The sequence below is a fragment of the Pagrus pagrus genome, assembly GCF_965226575.1.
Source record: "Pagrus pagrus genome assembly, chromosome: 13".
NCBI classification, from domain to species: domain Eukaryota; kingdom Metazoa; phylum Chordata; class Actinopteri; order Spariformes; family Sparidae; genus Pagrus; species Pagrus pagrus.
This window is the reverse complement of record NC_140197.1, coordinates 26702756-26718857: the sequence shown is the minus strand read 5'-3', so window position 1 is coordinate 26718857 and position 16102 is coordinate 26702756. Positions and strand designations below refer to the sequence as shown.

General features: G+C 42.7%; 1 protein-coding gene across 1 annotated transcript in view; it reads right to left on the bottom strand.

Moving 5' to 3' along the window:
- notch3 (notch receptor 3) overlaps positions 1-12485 on the bottom strand; it is a 28699-nt gene extending 16214 nt beyond the window's left edge. Inside the window, exons 1-3 of the mRNA XM_084372209.1 lie at positions 12242-12485; positions 11129-11201; positions 73-215 (exon numbers count right to left, since the gene is read on the bottom strand). Coding sequence (XP_084228335.1) covers positions 73-215; positions 11129-11201; positions 12242-12302 — 277 coding nt within the window. The 5' untranslated portion in view covers positions 12303-12485. The remainder of the gene's footprint in view (positions 1-72; positions 216-11128; positions 11202-12241) is intronic.
- Between the last annotated feature and the right edge of the window lie 3617 nt (positions 12486-16102).

The following is a 16102-nucleotide window of genomic DNA, read 5'->3' as shown; positions in this document are numbered from 1 at the left end:
ATTGAATTCAGTTAAAACATAAACTTTCAATCTCCCTTCTCATATATAAAAGACAAATTGTGATATATGTACCTCTGAACCCTCTCTGGCACACACAGGTGTATTGTGGGATACCATTGACCACCTGGCTCTTACAAGCTGCTCCGTTCAGACAAGGCGATCGATGACAGGGATCCAGGTGCTTACAGAGAGGACCAATGAATCCGGGACGACATCTAGAAAAACAAATTCACACGCACATTAGGATGTATTTGGCCTAAAGGTCGAAACAGGTCTCAAGCGGACCAGTTAAGGTAACTAATACGGAGCTGTGACACTCCAACTCTGGTGTAGCCCTCTTCCCATCATGTTCTGGGTTTAGTAATCAGGGCCCAATGACATCTTGGCGAAGCCTGCTGCCTGACTCATACCTTGGCATGAGTAATGCGCCTGGGCCCTGGACTGAATTTATATTAACTTAGCTTACTCCACAAGCACTAATCATGCAATACATTGTTCATGGAATGAGACACACATACACTCACAAACAATTTTTGAAATATTAAGATGGAGGGAGGCCATGTCTCTGTGTCTAATAGGTTTAACAAGGCACACAATCTGTTATTTCCAGCTGGAAAGCCTCAGTTTCTCCATGTCAGCTAACATTCCTCCACTGTTACAGTTTTTCCGCACCTCAGCTCTTGTTTCTGTTCTCATATATGAAAAAGAACACACCCAGAAACAGCAGTCTGGAAACTTAACAATTGGCAAAAATACTGACATGAGAAAAATGAGGACTACACACAGCACACATGAAGTGAATACGAGAAACAGCTGTGGTATTCGAGAGAGACAACACATCCATCTCTTTGTGAAACACTAATGGCTTATCTACACATGACACGTTTTAGCTGTTTTTTTTCAGTCATTCTTCTCCTGCCCACAAAGGCCATGTGACTTGATGTGAGGCCCATTTTAATATTTTAAGTCTACTTTCTGTCTCGTAACTGCACTGATTGTGTATGAGGCGCCCTGAGTGCTGCCAAAACATGAGTGACCTACACTGAATACTGTGCCTGAAAGCATCCTGTGTAGACACAGGTGGAGGATTCAAGCTGCTGCTGCTGCTGCTACTCTGCTTCGCAGGCTGTTTAGACATTGTGTAAGCCTGACCTCTACCTGCTCCACTAAGAAGCAGAGATAAACACATAAACAGGGTCTCCTACAGCTCTCTGCAGAGGTCCTATGGGAGTGTAGACAAGGTTTGGACTTACTAAGGAGTCCAGTATGAACTGGTAACTCTACACCCACAGTGGAGCCTCTGGCTGGGTACAAACCCCCTCTTCAAACAGGCTGTTTGATTGTTTGATGCTGTTGACAGGGCAGTGACGGCTGGGTTTTGGCCCGCCCTTGGGCTCTGTCTTCTCTTTCATTGGAGAAGAACCCCTGGGCAGGATCAACAATGGGTTTTCATCTGTTCCCTTTTACAGGAGCATGACCACTATACCAGTGTTTGTTCATCTTTTACTTTTCTGATGTGCTTTTTTGACTCCTTTCTAATAAAGCATGACTAACAAAGACTAAAAAATGTTGAGACTCTTGACTCTCGGAGACGGAAGACGCTCCAGGCGAGGCTAAAGAGGATGAACTGATGCGGATGTAGATTTCACTGAAATTGCCTGCTTTCTCTCTGGCTATTCGGCTGCGGTTTAGAAAAACTGGACACTACACAGTTTTGTTTGCCATTTTTTTCCAAGTTTCACAAAGACAATGGTGAAATGAAGGAGCCACAGGGATGAACATGCAGAGCTACCTGCACAGGCGAATACACATGAATGTGCATACACAGAAATGTAATCAAGAAAATGTATCAACTATCTAGGTTTAACAACTATAAATGGCACTGGGAATGAGTTTTTTTTTACAAGACTACAATACAAGGTTAGCACTAAGGCACTGAGACTTGGTCTGGAAGTTAAAATGAAGCTGCACTGGTTGTGATGTTGTAGGGGAGTTTGCACTCTTAAAGCCCCCCTTAACGCCAGCTTGGCTTTCCCCAAAACAACCCCCTCCTCTCACGCGCTGAGAGGTCAGATGTCAGAGGTCCCCCGTCTAATTGTGATGATAATGTCACTCAGGCTGCAGGGAGCGGGTGGGGCTGCTCTGCAGGAGAGAATGTCTTTTAGAAGGTGGAATTGGTGGAGAGAGGGACGAAGAGGAGGAGAGAGTGGTCTGGTCCAGCAAGAATGTCATGTCATATTTCCTGTAATCCCTCGTCCCTTGCTCTGAAAACACCGCACTCGTTCCGAATGCACAATCCCTGTTGCCCTAGCAACCTCACAGACGAACAAGCAAGCCTGACACCCAACCAATCACCCCCTACCCACCCCCACCCTTGGTCCCCATGGCTATTTGTCATGGCTTGGCTGGGTTTATTTAGAGGCAAATTAACTATGTCTGGAATCTTGTGTGTCACTAAAAAATTAAACACGAATGTGGCACAAAGACGGCATACAATACAGTACGAGCGACAGTAAAATTCCTCAGGAGCCACTCTGCAATGTGGGCATTTGACTGGTATTGAAAGCCAAAGAGTTACAGTCTTTACAGGATGTTGTTCCTCGAAGACCATTGTTACTCTCTGTGGAGAGAGAATAACTTACAACCCACTCTAAGAAATACTGTGTGTCAAAGAGTATGTTAATTTTCCTATCAAGATCCAAAAATACTTAATGTGTCTTAAACTATGAGAATGAAGTGCGTTGGTGTTTAATTGTGTGTGTTAGAGTACATGGATGCATGTTTGTGTGTGGATGGGTGTGTGAAAATGACGATAGCATTTATGCCTGATAAATTATTTGTCAGCATATACAAATGTACGCTGAACTGAGCAGCCAAAACACACATTCTTTTGTCTAGACCTGACTCATTGCCAACTTGCTACTCCCATAACACACAAAACAGAGTGCTATCAGTGCAGAGAGACTGTGAGAGACGTGCAACTTTGTCCTGGTGCACTCAAGAGTCTCCTTATCAGGCTCTTTACAACCTCGTGGATTCCACTGCCTTTGGGAAAAGAGGGACAGGAACTGTGCATTCGTCTGGGCCCAGCCTTATTTGTGGAGGATGTGGACGGCAGGTGCAGGCTGCTGTTGTGCAATGGGCCCCTGAGTCATATTTAGTGAGTGCCGACTTCTGACCTCTGAGGAAGAGAGTGCAGCAGATGAGGAGGAGGTCTTTGAGTGCAAGGGAGGGATGGCCAGAATGGGTAATCTCTCCGTGTCAACACACATGAGGACTCCTGCCAGCTGCAGCCTTGGCCCCGTGCATCTGTCCACATCTGTCAGTACACCTCTGTGTGTCTGGCATCTACCTCTCCTGCCAGACTTTAAGCCAAAACAACTGGAGTGTTTTGCTCATGGGACAAGCCCACTAACCAACACACACACACACACACACACACACACACACACACACACACACACACACACACACACACACACACATTGGCTATTTAACACCACCCAAGAGATATGGTCATCCACCAAAAAAGAAAAAAAACACATGCATTAATATTTCCTCTTAACAGAGTTTCAAGATAAAAACACAAAGGCACCACTGCAACGAAGCAAACACATGCAACAATCACTACACGCCCAAACACAAAGAAAGAAACTTACAACCAGCCTCAGCTTCTGAGGAAGAGAAGTATCGTGAAGAAAAGATTTGCAGAAAAATTAAAAAAGAAGGAAGAAGGTGATAGCAATCATCAAACATTCAATAAAGAATAGTTTAGAAAATACAAATGACCTCATAAAACATTTTTGTACATTTGAAATATGACATTTCAGCAATGTGCCTTGATTTCTTTGTTGTTTTGCATCAAGTATAAGGACCATCTGACTAAAACAGTTTGATTTATGTGAGTGAGTTCTGTCATCTATACTCGTGTAACACAATGCCGGTTTTCCTGCTTTCTGGGTCACTGCAGGGTAACCTGAGCTCATCCTCTCCTATACAATAGCAGCTACTCTGCCAGAGGTCAAAGGGTGGCTCACCTGTGAACAAAGAGGCTGTAATCTCTGACACGGTTCATACACACAGTCATGCACCACAAAGCAACAAGTATAAAGGAGTCTTCCTATCTCAGAGGACATTTCCTAAACCAAATGGAGAGAAAGAGCAACAACAACAGAACTACAAACTTTTGAATTGGGGCAAGATTTCAACTTCTTTATTGCATAACAGGAGCTAACAACTTATACAAAATCCTTTTTCACGTGAGGTTGCTAAAAAGAAATATCAATCTTTGGGGAAACTCTTACAACACTGTCTCTTTCTCTCAACAGAGCTTCATTCCCTCGCCCCCTCCTTCCACAAGCAAGCAGGAACCAGCTCTACTCCTTTATGCGAGTCCATACTGACACCACACTGCCAACAGGAGCCCATCCACTTCCCCCCTCCTTCAAACAGCCTCTTCTGCTCTGCTCTCCTCAGCTTGGCTCTCCCTTTCTCAGCAAAGAGCCAGATTGGGGGTTGGGGAGTGTTTTGTGGCCCAAATAAAAGAGCTAAAGTAGTCAGAACTCCTTTGTATGAAAGTGTTGGGGGGGAGCAGTGACCCAAACAGCTAGTCTTTCAGGCCTGGGCTTACACGGACCAACAGGCCTGGGCTGTAGCCTGGCAACAGTAACCCATGGTGAGAGAGAGCCGGAGTGAGAAAAAGGGGGTGTTGGGAGACAGGGTTTCGTAAGGACAGTTGGAGCACTTCAGAGGAGTGATCCCCTACATATGCAGGTAGCACTAAGCAACATGCAGAACCAATTCAGTCTGGTAATTAAGTATGATCATGTCTAAAAGGATTGGTGTTTCACAGTTTAAAGTGCAAAGTTTGTTTCAACAATTGTGCTTAGGCACACAAAGGAGGTATTGAAATCTCCAGAGGGAGGTTTCCAGAGCACCCCTCGAGCATGAATATTAAACATGTGAATATGAGGACATTTAACTTTCTCTTGAGGAAAAGCGGTAATGCATCTGAAGGAAAAGCTAGAACAGCTGTCAGTGCATCGCTCTCACCCAAACACTCACATTTACATGCATAAGCATATAAATTCAGAATCCAAACTGCACATATCTTCTGCACCGAGAGAATAGAAATGTACTATTGTTGCCAAGTAATGCTGCTATTAAAAGGGCCAGACAAGTGCTAGAAGTTTTTACAGTTTTAGTTCATACACTATCTGAACAAATCTGACTCAAGTGTCAACAGACCTTTGGAAGAATACTCCCTGACATTTTTCAAATAGCAACTCGTTTGCCCATAACCACATTGCATGAATCCCAGGGTCGAGGTCTTTCAAAGCATTCTCCACTGAACTCAACCACAAAAACCCCACCCAACCACCTAAACTGAACCAGATTTAGTTAAACTTTGAAACTGAAATTTAAAAGACCCTGAGCGAAACACGAAAGATCCACTGCAATGCCTTCTTCAGTGTTTTGTCTCAAGTTAGCCTTAACAGTGCAAACATGGAACAAAAGATATCTCAGCCCTTCTAATGGCCAGTGTTGCAATTCATTTCACAGCAAACATTTGTTGTACAGTTAATGTTGCTTAAATAAAACTACACATCTGATAAAAAAAACAACTCAATTTTAATAATGTTGACAGAAACTGATTGATTGAGACCAGCACTCTCACATGTCCTGAAAGAAAGATGTGTTTATAGTGCGCTGGCAAAGCAAAGATAAGCCAAGGAGAACACTAAGAAAACAGCCTGAAAAAGAACTACAAGAGATATTAAAGAAGGATGTGGGCCAGACATACCTAATGAAACATTTAAAAAACTATAACAAATTGAAAACAATGCAGCAACTGTGTTTTAGCCTCTGATAAATCTTAAATTAGGGAAAGGTAAACATTGACAAAATGTTGCCTAGTTGTCTGTGGAAAGTGTGCTTAGTGGAAAAGCGAATGCCTTTTCCTGAATCATTTAATGATGGACCCATCCCTTCCTCTTCTAAAGGGGAGGGAGAGACTAGGGAAATTTTGCTGGCGGACCTCAGTTATTTCAATCAAGCCTGGCTGAATGTCTCCTCTGAAGAACAGCCAGGGGATGGGATTTCAGATGCAGGCTTATCCCGACATGAGCGTGTGGTTCAGACAAACATCGAACCCAAAAAGAATAATAAAATACAAGCACACAGGGCTGGTTTTCTAGATTTGTGTCACGCGCGAGTGAGCGCACAATTTTCATTTCCACATACTCGGTTATAAATTCCAGGGATGAAACAATTTCAGCACAATGTAGCAATGTGCTAAGAAGATGAAATAAAATTAGGCAGAAGATGAGAAAGTTGAGGAACACAGAGATCTGAGTACGCTGAGTAAGCTGCTTAAGCCTCTTCGATAAGACAGGATGTGCGTAGTAGAGAGGTCAGAAGGCACCACTTCCTGTGACAGGGCCTGGGAACCACAGCTCCCAGTCTCCAGTCATGACCCAGAGAGATGAAGGACAACAAACCTTAAATCTTACTCCCTATGATGGTGTAACCTCTACATCAGAAAGCACTCATCTCGTCATGGTTATGACCAACATCCTTCTAATAAGTCATTTGAAACTACTGAGTCTGCAATGCATCAGAGCGTTCCACAATGGCTCCATCTGCCTGCCAGGACAGCGTGAGTGATATAGGCTATATGTTGCCTCACAAAATTGCAAAGTAACTAATTGCAAATCAAACAAGTCATTCCAAACATCCCATTCTCAATGTGACTAGGCTGACAGTATTGTTAAAGACATTCCTGAAGGGGCTACCAGGGTGAATGGATGTGAGGTACGGACAATAACCTGAAAGCACCAGAGGGACAGGAGGAATCTTACTAAGCATTCCTTTCTAATCCACCATAAAGATGCCAAAGAAAACACTAGCCCTGAGGTGCTCTGAACTAAGCTAACAATATAATCTGTCTCTTTGCTACGGTCTGTCAGTAAATATGTGCCTTGGCATATTTCCACTTCTTTGTGAATTGTGTTACTCTAAAAAAAATTTAAACAATAATACACTTTCATCTGATCTTGAGTAAATTAAACTTCTAAGAGCTGCATTTTGCATTTGGAAAGGTTGTACCAAGGGTGCAAAATTAAATTTTCATCGACTGGGCAAATGGCTAGTGTATGTTAACATTTTACCAGCCACTCATTGTTTTTGTTTTATGGCTGATGAGTAACGCACATCTACCAGCCCAATGCACATTTTACCTGCATTTGGCTAGTGGCTGTTAGTTGTTAATTTCTATGAGATTTGTTTCCTTATTGAATTAAGGAGAAATTGTATGTGTCCTTTCTCTTAAAACATATACAGTTCTTTAATTCTTTACAAAAGTAAAATAAAGCAGGCAGTTACAAACTTTTTACTAGAGAAACAGTCTGTTCCTTATCAAAGTCAAAGATGTCCTCTTCCATCACGTTCTAAGAGGTTGGGAGTTACTACAGGGTCATAACTGAACACTCACAATTTATATGCTAACTGTGCTACTGAGGCCGAGGGCAAAGCATTTGTAACATGAAGAGGACCACTGAATCCATCTGTGGGCCTCACACAGCGGAGAAGCCTCACATTTATTTCAATTCGGTTTCGAAAGATCTGAGAGGAAAGAGTTGGTTGTAATCTGTGATCTGCCACTGTGTTGAGAGACAGAGGCAGAGGATGAGCTGGGACAACACGCAGAGAAAGCCGCTGCACTGTGAGAGAGGCAACATGTGCGAGAGGGACTGAGAGCTACCGGCTTCATTCCTCCACAAGCTTGTCTCTCGCAGTATGGGGGCGGCTGACTGCTCAATGGCAGCACCTGGCCCTATGCTTCCCCTTTGTCAAGATCTGACTTCACTGGATTACCATCACAACATCCACCAGCTGTCCTCTACGCAGACCACCCCCCGCCCCCCACTCCTTCCCTCCTTCCCAGCCTCCCTCTACCCATTCCCTACCCCCAGTCCGATCCCTCCAGCTGGATCCTCTCTGAATGACACCCTCTCAATCTGCCTAATTATCTCTCCTCCGGCCACGCCACCGTGGCCCTCTCTAGGCAGCACATTCTGCTGATAGGGTGGAGCTGAGAGGCCGGAGGCTCTTCAACTGGACTTCTGACTGCTCACCTAGAAGGCCACACTCTCTGTGACACTCTCAGCCCTTCACTGTCAAGTTCAAAACTTTGGGTTACAGTGAGATCATAGAGCAATTGCTTCAAAAACTTCAAGAAGAACACACACACACACATTATATTAATCTATGCCATGTTGAGCAGAGCTATTTATATTCAGAAAAGGCCATTTTGCAGAGCTGTTGTTTTTTGAGCAACATCAGCTCTTGAGGAGACATGAAGAACTATAAAATCTCGCCTACATGTGCTTATTTGCAGCCCTCAAACAAAGCCAACTGGTTAAACAGGAAGAATTTGCCTTCCATGTCAATGAGAATCATCTTCATCAAACTCACATCAAACATTGTACCCGCCTTAATTAATCATCTCACACACAAACTCTTGTAATGACCTTTGAGCTCTTCACAGGTTCACTCATATCAGACTGCCATTCATTGGTAGATACTGGATTTCCCTTTCCACACAAGACCTCAGTTTACAACTGTAGTTTAATTTAGGTCCCCGCTAATCTCAGACTTCGGACAGACACACACAATGTGAAACCTGGAGTTTAACTTTTTTGATCGCTCATGGAACAGTGATGTAACCACTCATCAACAATCATGCTCAACCATCTGATTAGCGGTTGCGGCCAATACGTTGGGAGTGTGTTGTGAAGCCAGGTTGGAATGCTCAGCCCATTCAGACTTAGAGCATTAACTGATCTTTTCTGGGTCACTGAAACAGGTGAAATGGGATTCAGAGAGTTTGTTCATTTGAACAGTTGACACAGGATTACTACTGTAATCCCCTATCAGCAACTCTGGCCCACAACCTCGACTAGTAAGTCACCTGAGGAGGAAGTCAGCGCACTCAGAGACACATTAAAAGTTAACAAGATAAAGAACTATGAGAGAACTTTGAGACGTCTTACATGTTAGGGCTATAGTGTGGTATCATAACAGTGTTTGCCAACTAGACAGAGGATACATTGGTATCTGGGACACTGACAATGGTAGCTGCCATACACACAGTTGTACTGTCACTTAAGAAGCTACTTGCTGTAAGAAAAACTTAAACAACACAGTGGTTGGTCAACTAGGAACAGATGAACATTCTCTGCACAGAACAATGTGCCAGCTTCTGTGGAACATCGGTGATTTCCAGCAATGTTGTTTTCAACTGGTTCTACAAATTCCTCTCAAATGCCACAACATGTATCTGTATCTGCATTCTGCTTCTGTCTCTCGACTCTGTATTGGCCTCACTCTGCTGTGGCCTTTCTTCTCTCCCTCTCTACGACCTGTTCTGATGGTGCCAGGTTTCAGGCAGGTATCTGGTAGAAGAAAGGATCTTTTCTGCTGTTTTGGATCTCCTGTTTCTGCAGGCTCCCAGGGGAAGGGGTGGGGTGGCTCCACCACTCACCTCTGTCTACGACTGGTCTGACCACTCTCATGTGGCCACGCTCCGCTCCACTGCTCTGCCCTGCTATGGGACCCTTTCTACACTGTGTGGTATGACATTCGATGTCCCCTTCCATTAGAAATCCTTTCCATGGATGCTTTAAGTGCTTATTTTTCTTGGCGCGGACCAAGCTTAGTGATCACACATGCCCAAGTCCTACACTCTTGACCTATGTACACATACATGTACACAGCACAAAGGACTGAAGGAGCACAATGGATGAATGAACGGTGTGCTCCAAAGGAAAACACATCCCCTGTGATGAGATGACCTTAAATATGGAGATTAATGTACAAGCTAGACTAAGCATTGAGATTTTTCACTAGTAGGAGGGAAGTGCTATTTCTGTGTGGTGCTGAAAATAAATGATTTGCTCAGAGAATGATGTTAGCTACGCTGAAAAAAGATCTGGCAGCATAAAATTATACATTTACTCACTGAGTTAGTCTCCTCCACCTTGGCTCCAGCTAATGATTAAAAAATGTGGGTGGTGGTTACTCGATCCACATGCAGTCAAGTTATACATTGGCTGGTGTGTAATGGCTGCTACTGGCAGAATAACGACCTCAAAGAACTCGACAATTGCTTTTATGTTTGAAAAATAGAAACATTTGACTTATTATTTGCTTGTCAAAAGCACATTTATGATATTGGCTCAACTTTGAACCCTGCAGTGTTGTAAACTGCAAATAACTCCAATAAAATAATAAATGTACTGTTTTGGAGGGAAGCAGCTGGCAGCCAAGGAGGTTTTGTTCCACCAATGACTGTATCTCCTCCATCTGAAACGCTCAGGCATGTTTCCTAAGCTAAAGGGTTTTTAAAAGGGACAAGTGACCCCAGGGCAAGGCACTGTAGGCTATTTAGCTTGACTATTGTAATGTGTTCCCACACAACCCCCCTCACCAATTTGAAAAACAAAAGCCTTATCACTGCCAAAAGATGTGAGAGCTCAAAAATGCCCAAAGCAGGCAGGAAACAAAGACAATCAATCAAAACAGTTTTTAAAAAGCCTAGAAATGAACCCCTATTGTTTGAAAAGGGTAAACTGTACATCATTAGAAAATAACACACATTGAAGATGACAATGAAAAAAGAAACAGAGGGAAAACTCTACTCATGAGCAGCACAATGCAGTGATTTATGTCTGACAAAGCTCTCAAACAGGTGCAGGAGATGAGTGTTGCAGCCAAACATGTTGAGGCTCGTTGCTGCTCATCTGTGTAGGCCTAATCAATTTGTCTAATCTTTCACCACTTTCATGTAAATGCTGTAAATTAACAGCCAACTGGATATAAAAAGGGCACATTCGCTTCAGCCTGGGAATGAATCTCTACCCTGAACCTGTGAAGAACCAACTGACGAATAATAGCTTGTGTGAATCAATTTACACACAAGGCCTACAGGTTTGGTATGAATGCCTTTCAGAAGATGAGTTTCTGAAGGACCAAGGCAAGGAACAAAACTCAGATTGGAGCCTTTGCTGAAAGGAAACACTGGCCCACAGGTCTTATCTTGGTACATCTTTACATATGTTCCACTTACATGCATCGAGAAGGTGATTCTAAGCATGTCCCTCCATTTTCACAAGGTCTGTATTTATCCACGCAACGGAACCCTGTGGAAAATTGAGAAATTTGTTAGAGAGCCACACAACTAATACAGGACTTGATGTCATTCACTTCAACCTCAGATCATTGAATCATTATAAATAATGTTCCATTACAAGAGTATTTGTATAGAAGATCTATATTAACTCTGTAAAACATCACTGAGATACTCAAACTGATGTTTCCCCTCACTGATACAAATTTCAAGCTTCCCAGACAGCAGGCCTTTGCCACTTGTGGCATCTTGCAGACACGTCTGCTGTTTACTTTGTCAAAAGCAGATACAAGTTTTCTTGATAGAGATAGCTGACACGAAGAGATTGTTTCTGCTTGGAAACAAGTTTGTCTGAGGCATAAATTTATCATATCTGTCACTGCTCAGCCGCTTCCAGTGACAATATCTCCAGTTTGTTAAAGGGTCTTTGTTCAGAGAGGGAGGGGGGTAACTTCACTCCCTGCTTCAGTTAAACACTTTTTATTTTTACCCTGTTTTTATGTTTAACATCATTGCACAAGCCTGAGCTTTTTGGCTAAACTTTAAAAGGACAGCTGATGGCACAGGAGCTGCTTTTCCTCTTTTGTTAAGTCGGTGGAGCAGCAGCGCTCTCCAACACTAGAAAACCATCAACTGCATAAAGATCAGATATTATCTGTATAAATACCTCTATCTACTCTACCCATACAGCACTGAGAACTTTATTCACTAAAACACTTGAGTGTGTTATACTTTGACACGTGATGCGTGTAAACGTCTCCGGGATCTGTTATCTGTTGCGGTTCAATTATTCCATGGGACTTTGGAAAACCTCGTAGATTATCCGTTATTTTTTGAAACTCAAACTACTGATAAACTGTTAAGTAAAAATAAAACAATCAAAAAGTTCAGAAAGTGCACCTCAGTTCTCAATAAGTAGCCCAGATAATGAGGGATAGCCCCAATTCAATTTGGAGCCGGACGGTGGATGCCCAGACGCGTCCAGTCCACCGATGGACGCCTGTATGCTACGAATATTAGACTAAACGATAAAGTTAAATTTATTAGACTTACCTTCACAAATATGCATAAACAATAAGAGTGACAGAATAATCCATGGAATATTCCCTTCCATTTCGGTGGAAAAGTTTCCAGCGTTTCAAGATTGGCTTTTAGTAGAAATACATCCTTGATAAAGTTCACATAAAAATTAAGGCTCCAAGATCGGTGGGGATTTTTTCATAAAGTCAGCCGGAAAGCGTTAGGTCCCAATCCCGTATTATCCTCCGCAGCTCGGCCACGGCTGCTGTGATTCTCCGTTAACCTCCTGAAACTTTTGAAAAACTTTTCCTTCCCGATCCGTCTGTCCCAGAGCCTGCTGCTACTCCGCCTCCTCTCTCTCTCTCTCTCTCTCTCTCTCTCTCCCTCTCGCTCAACCGCCGCCCCAACACACACACACACACACACACACACACGCGAGATAGTCCTTGCGCAGAGCTTCCCAACATCGGGCCCACCACTACCCTAACCACACACACACACACACACACACATACACACACACCAAATCTACCAACACACATTAGGACTTTGCTGAGATATGAATAAAAAAAACAACGTATCTATCGCAGCACAGCTATTAGATTTGACAGAAAAAGATCATAGTTGTCTGTCTTTTGTTCTACAGTCTGCACTGAATCAACAGTTTATTCATGTGGTTTTCTTTTTACAGCAATGTAGAGCTGCGAATTGCATACTTTGGCACAGAACATATATAAAATAAGATATTAAGCCGATAGACTCAGCACATCAGGATTCATTTTAAGTTATGATTCTTTGCTGCGAATCCAGATCCACAGATGACCTGCTTTGATATGCACACCAGAAGGCTGGTTGAATCTGGAGGTTATATTCTTAGTTAATGATGGAAAAAGTCAGTTCTGATGGTTATTTTGTATTCTAGCAATACGACAATCAGATCAAACTGTAAGTGATCTTAGCTACAAGAGTTTTAAATATAAAAATTTAAACTTGCATTGTGAAATGTTGCTAACATTAGCACAAAGATAATAGCTTTAAATCAAATATTTACATCAGGTTTGAATCTGTGAGTAAAGAAACAAAGACAGATTTAGTCAGTAAAGAAGTTACTTCCGTATTATGGCAGTCGGGTGGGATGTGTCCAATCCTGTGCAAGCTTACTTGTTTGTTTGTATGTTTACAGTTGATGACTTGCAGATAAGAGCGTGAATTGTGTTTACATGATGGCAGAAAGTGCAGGCATTCCTGTTATCCCCACGGCCCATGTACTGAGTTTCAGTCCTGCTATCTCAGCCTGCCCATGGCAGTGGACTCATTTTCTGCAGCCGGCGTATAGTGCCTCAGTTGTTCTGCTGCACAGAGCGGAGCCGGTCGCTTACAGAGACAATAGCCTTGATTTGAATCATAAAAGGAGTCCGGCATTATGACACAGTTTCTCTCTGCAGGGGAGGGCAGCACACTAATATTCAAGCACACTGCCCCTACACCACCGTCTCCCCCTCCACATCACACTATTCCTGGTCCTAGTCTTGAATAAATTACAGGCATGGGTAGGGCCATGAATGTAGCAGGCTGGTTTGGAGTGAAGTTCGTTAGTACGTGTGACGTCATCTATAGGGGTCAGTGAAAAGAGCTTGTTAGGCCTCACAGACACCTGCTTCATTTGGCACCCACCGTGTGATGAAAGTTGGGCAGTGCAAAGTTTTCAATAGCTGGATTCAGCTTTTTGTGCACAATGACATGATTACTTAGTCCTATATTCTTCATTAGCACTTGAGTATTGCTGCAACTGATTGAAAACCGTCTTTAAAGGGTTAGTTCGGGTTCTTTGAAGTGGGGTTGTATGAGGTAGTTATCTTTAGCCAGTGTTCATTACCTACAGAAGATGGCAGTCCATAGTAGAAGAAGACAGGAGTGTGGCAGAAAAAACTAAGCAATGTCCTGCTGCGATGGCAGCAGAAGAAACGTATCAGCGTCCTACAGCTGTACTTCTGTCTGCTTCTTCAAACTAGGGTCATGCCGACAGTCATCTCCTGTAGGTAATACACTGACCATGAATAAGTAACTCATACAATCCCAACTTCATGAAACCCGAACTAACCCTTTAAGTGTACGCTATATTTTAATATTTTAGTTTATTTAAATTATTTTTACCTTGAGACCCTTTCTGACGGGGAACTGAAGCCGTTAAATTGCTCTCTGCAAAGCCACCAGGCTCCTCTGACAAAAACAGTCATTTTAACCTCATGGAACATGATGGTTGCCGTGAACAGTTGTTTTGTTTGTGTTATTGAATGAGTTTGGTAAAACTGAACTCACTCTCTAAAACACTATAGTCAATAACACAGACACTGGTGGCATTGAAGAGACCATAGATGGATATAATGGCCTCAGTTAGAGCTGTCTGGCAGTGAGGTAAAGCAGTGAAAATATTCCAAATATAACGTACACTTAAACTGATGTCAAATTTTGTAGGTGGGCCTTTTTTAGGTGGCTGAAAAGTGTTTTTGCTGCTGACACCACCAACAATGGAACATTGCTTAGCTTCCTACACTAATTCTCCTGCTGCTTCTCCAAACTGGGGGCATGCTGACTGCCATCTACTGAAGGTAATACCCTGACTATGGGAAATAGCTCATACAACCCCCCAGCTATCCCTTTCAAACCTTTTGTTACTGACTTTGTCTTCAGCTACAAGTGAAAACTGGACAGAGACAAGGAGAAAGGTGTAATACAGTTCATGCATATATCAAGTGGGTGTAAGAAACTGTGTTTTTGTGTTTTCATCCGGCTGTGAAATATGTTTTTCACTCCCTGGGGATGTAGTAGGTGCACTCCCAGCTCAGTCTGGCAGGTGATAGCAGTATTTTGACTGGCTTCCAGTTGGAGAAGGTCCCGAGGAGAGATTTCTCAGTGTGCTCAGGGACAGACAGTTGTATTTACAGCATGTTGTTATCAAGGCATGCAAAGTCTCCAAATGTGCCTCATTCCTCTGGAAAACTCAAGGCCTTGATCATTGCACAAAAAACATCTGCTGGCTTCTTCTTGTCGAACAATGTTTTCACAACAAAAGTTGAGGCTGTTATCAATCAACACATTATTAAAACAAAACCTTGCAGAGCTTAATGTATTAAATATTGTAATAGGATCAGGATTGTAGATACAGTATGTGAATCTTCCCATTTCTTTAAAGAGCACAAAATAATCATTATAGTTATCACTACAAAAGCAGTTACAGTCCAAATAAACATCCAATTCAGCAGATTTTCTTTCAACTAAATGTTGAGTTTGTTGCCCTTATGTTTTTATTCTTTTGATGATGACTGGTATTTCAGTAATGCTGCATTCTCCCAGTAATGGATTCTCAAACCCCCGTGTTTAATCAGACTTGCTGCAGCAAACTTTGAAAGAGTGCTGTTGAAAGGTCCAATTTTCTCCACTCAAAAGCTAAAATGCTTTGTTTGGGAGGATTACAATCTGTGCCGCTTGACTCCAGAAAATAAAGAGCCAATGAGAAAATTCCAGTTTGTCTTCTTTCTCTCTGATCTCATTAGTGGAAGTGGCTGCTCCAGCCCTTCCCTCTGGAAATATGACCTTTCCTTCATTGTTTCAGAAATGAAAGAGAACAGTGGAATTAATCTTGTGTCAAGAACACCAGTGGGACAGCCTCTGGTTACTGTGTGGGACATTTCTCTGTACACTAATTTTAATGAATTCTCAATCATGTTATCATTTTCGTCTTGTTATCGTTTCTGTCTCTTCTGACTGTCTGCACACATGCATACACACTACAGAAGAAATGCATCAGTGTTTTGTTTGTACTAGAGAGAAAGTGTGAGAGTGGAAGCCATGGCGACAAAGTTCTCGCGCAGGACTCAGGGGGGATCTCCAATC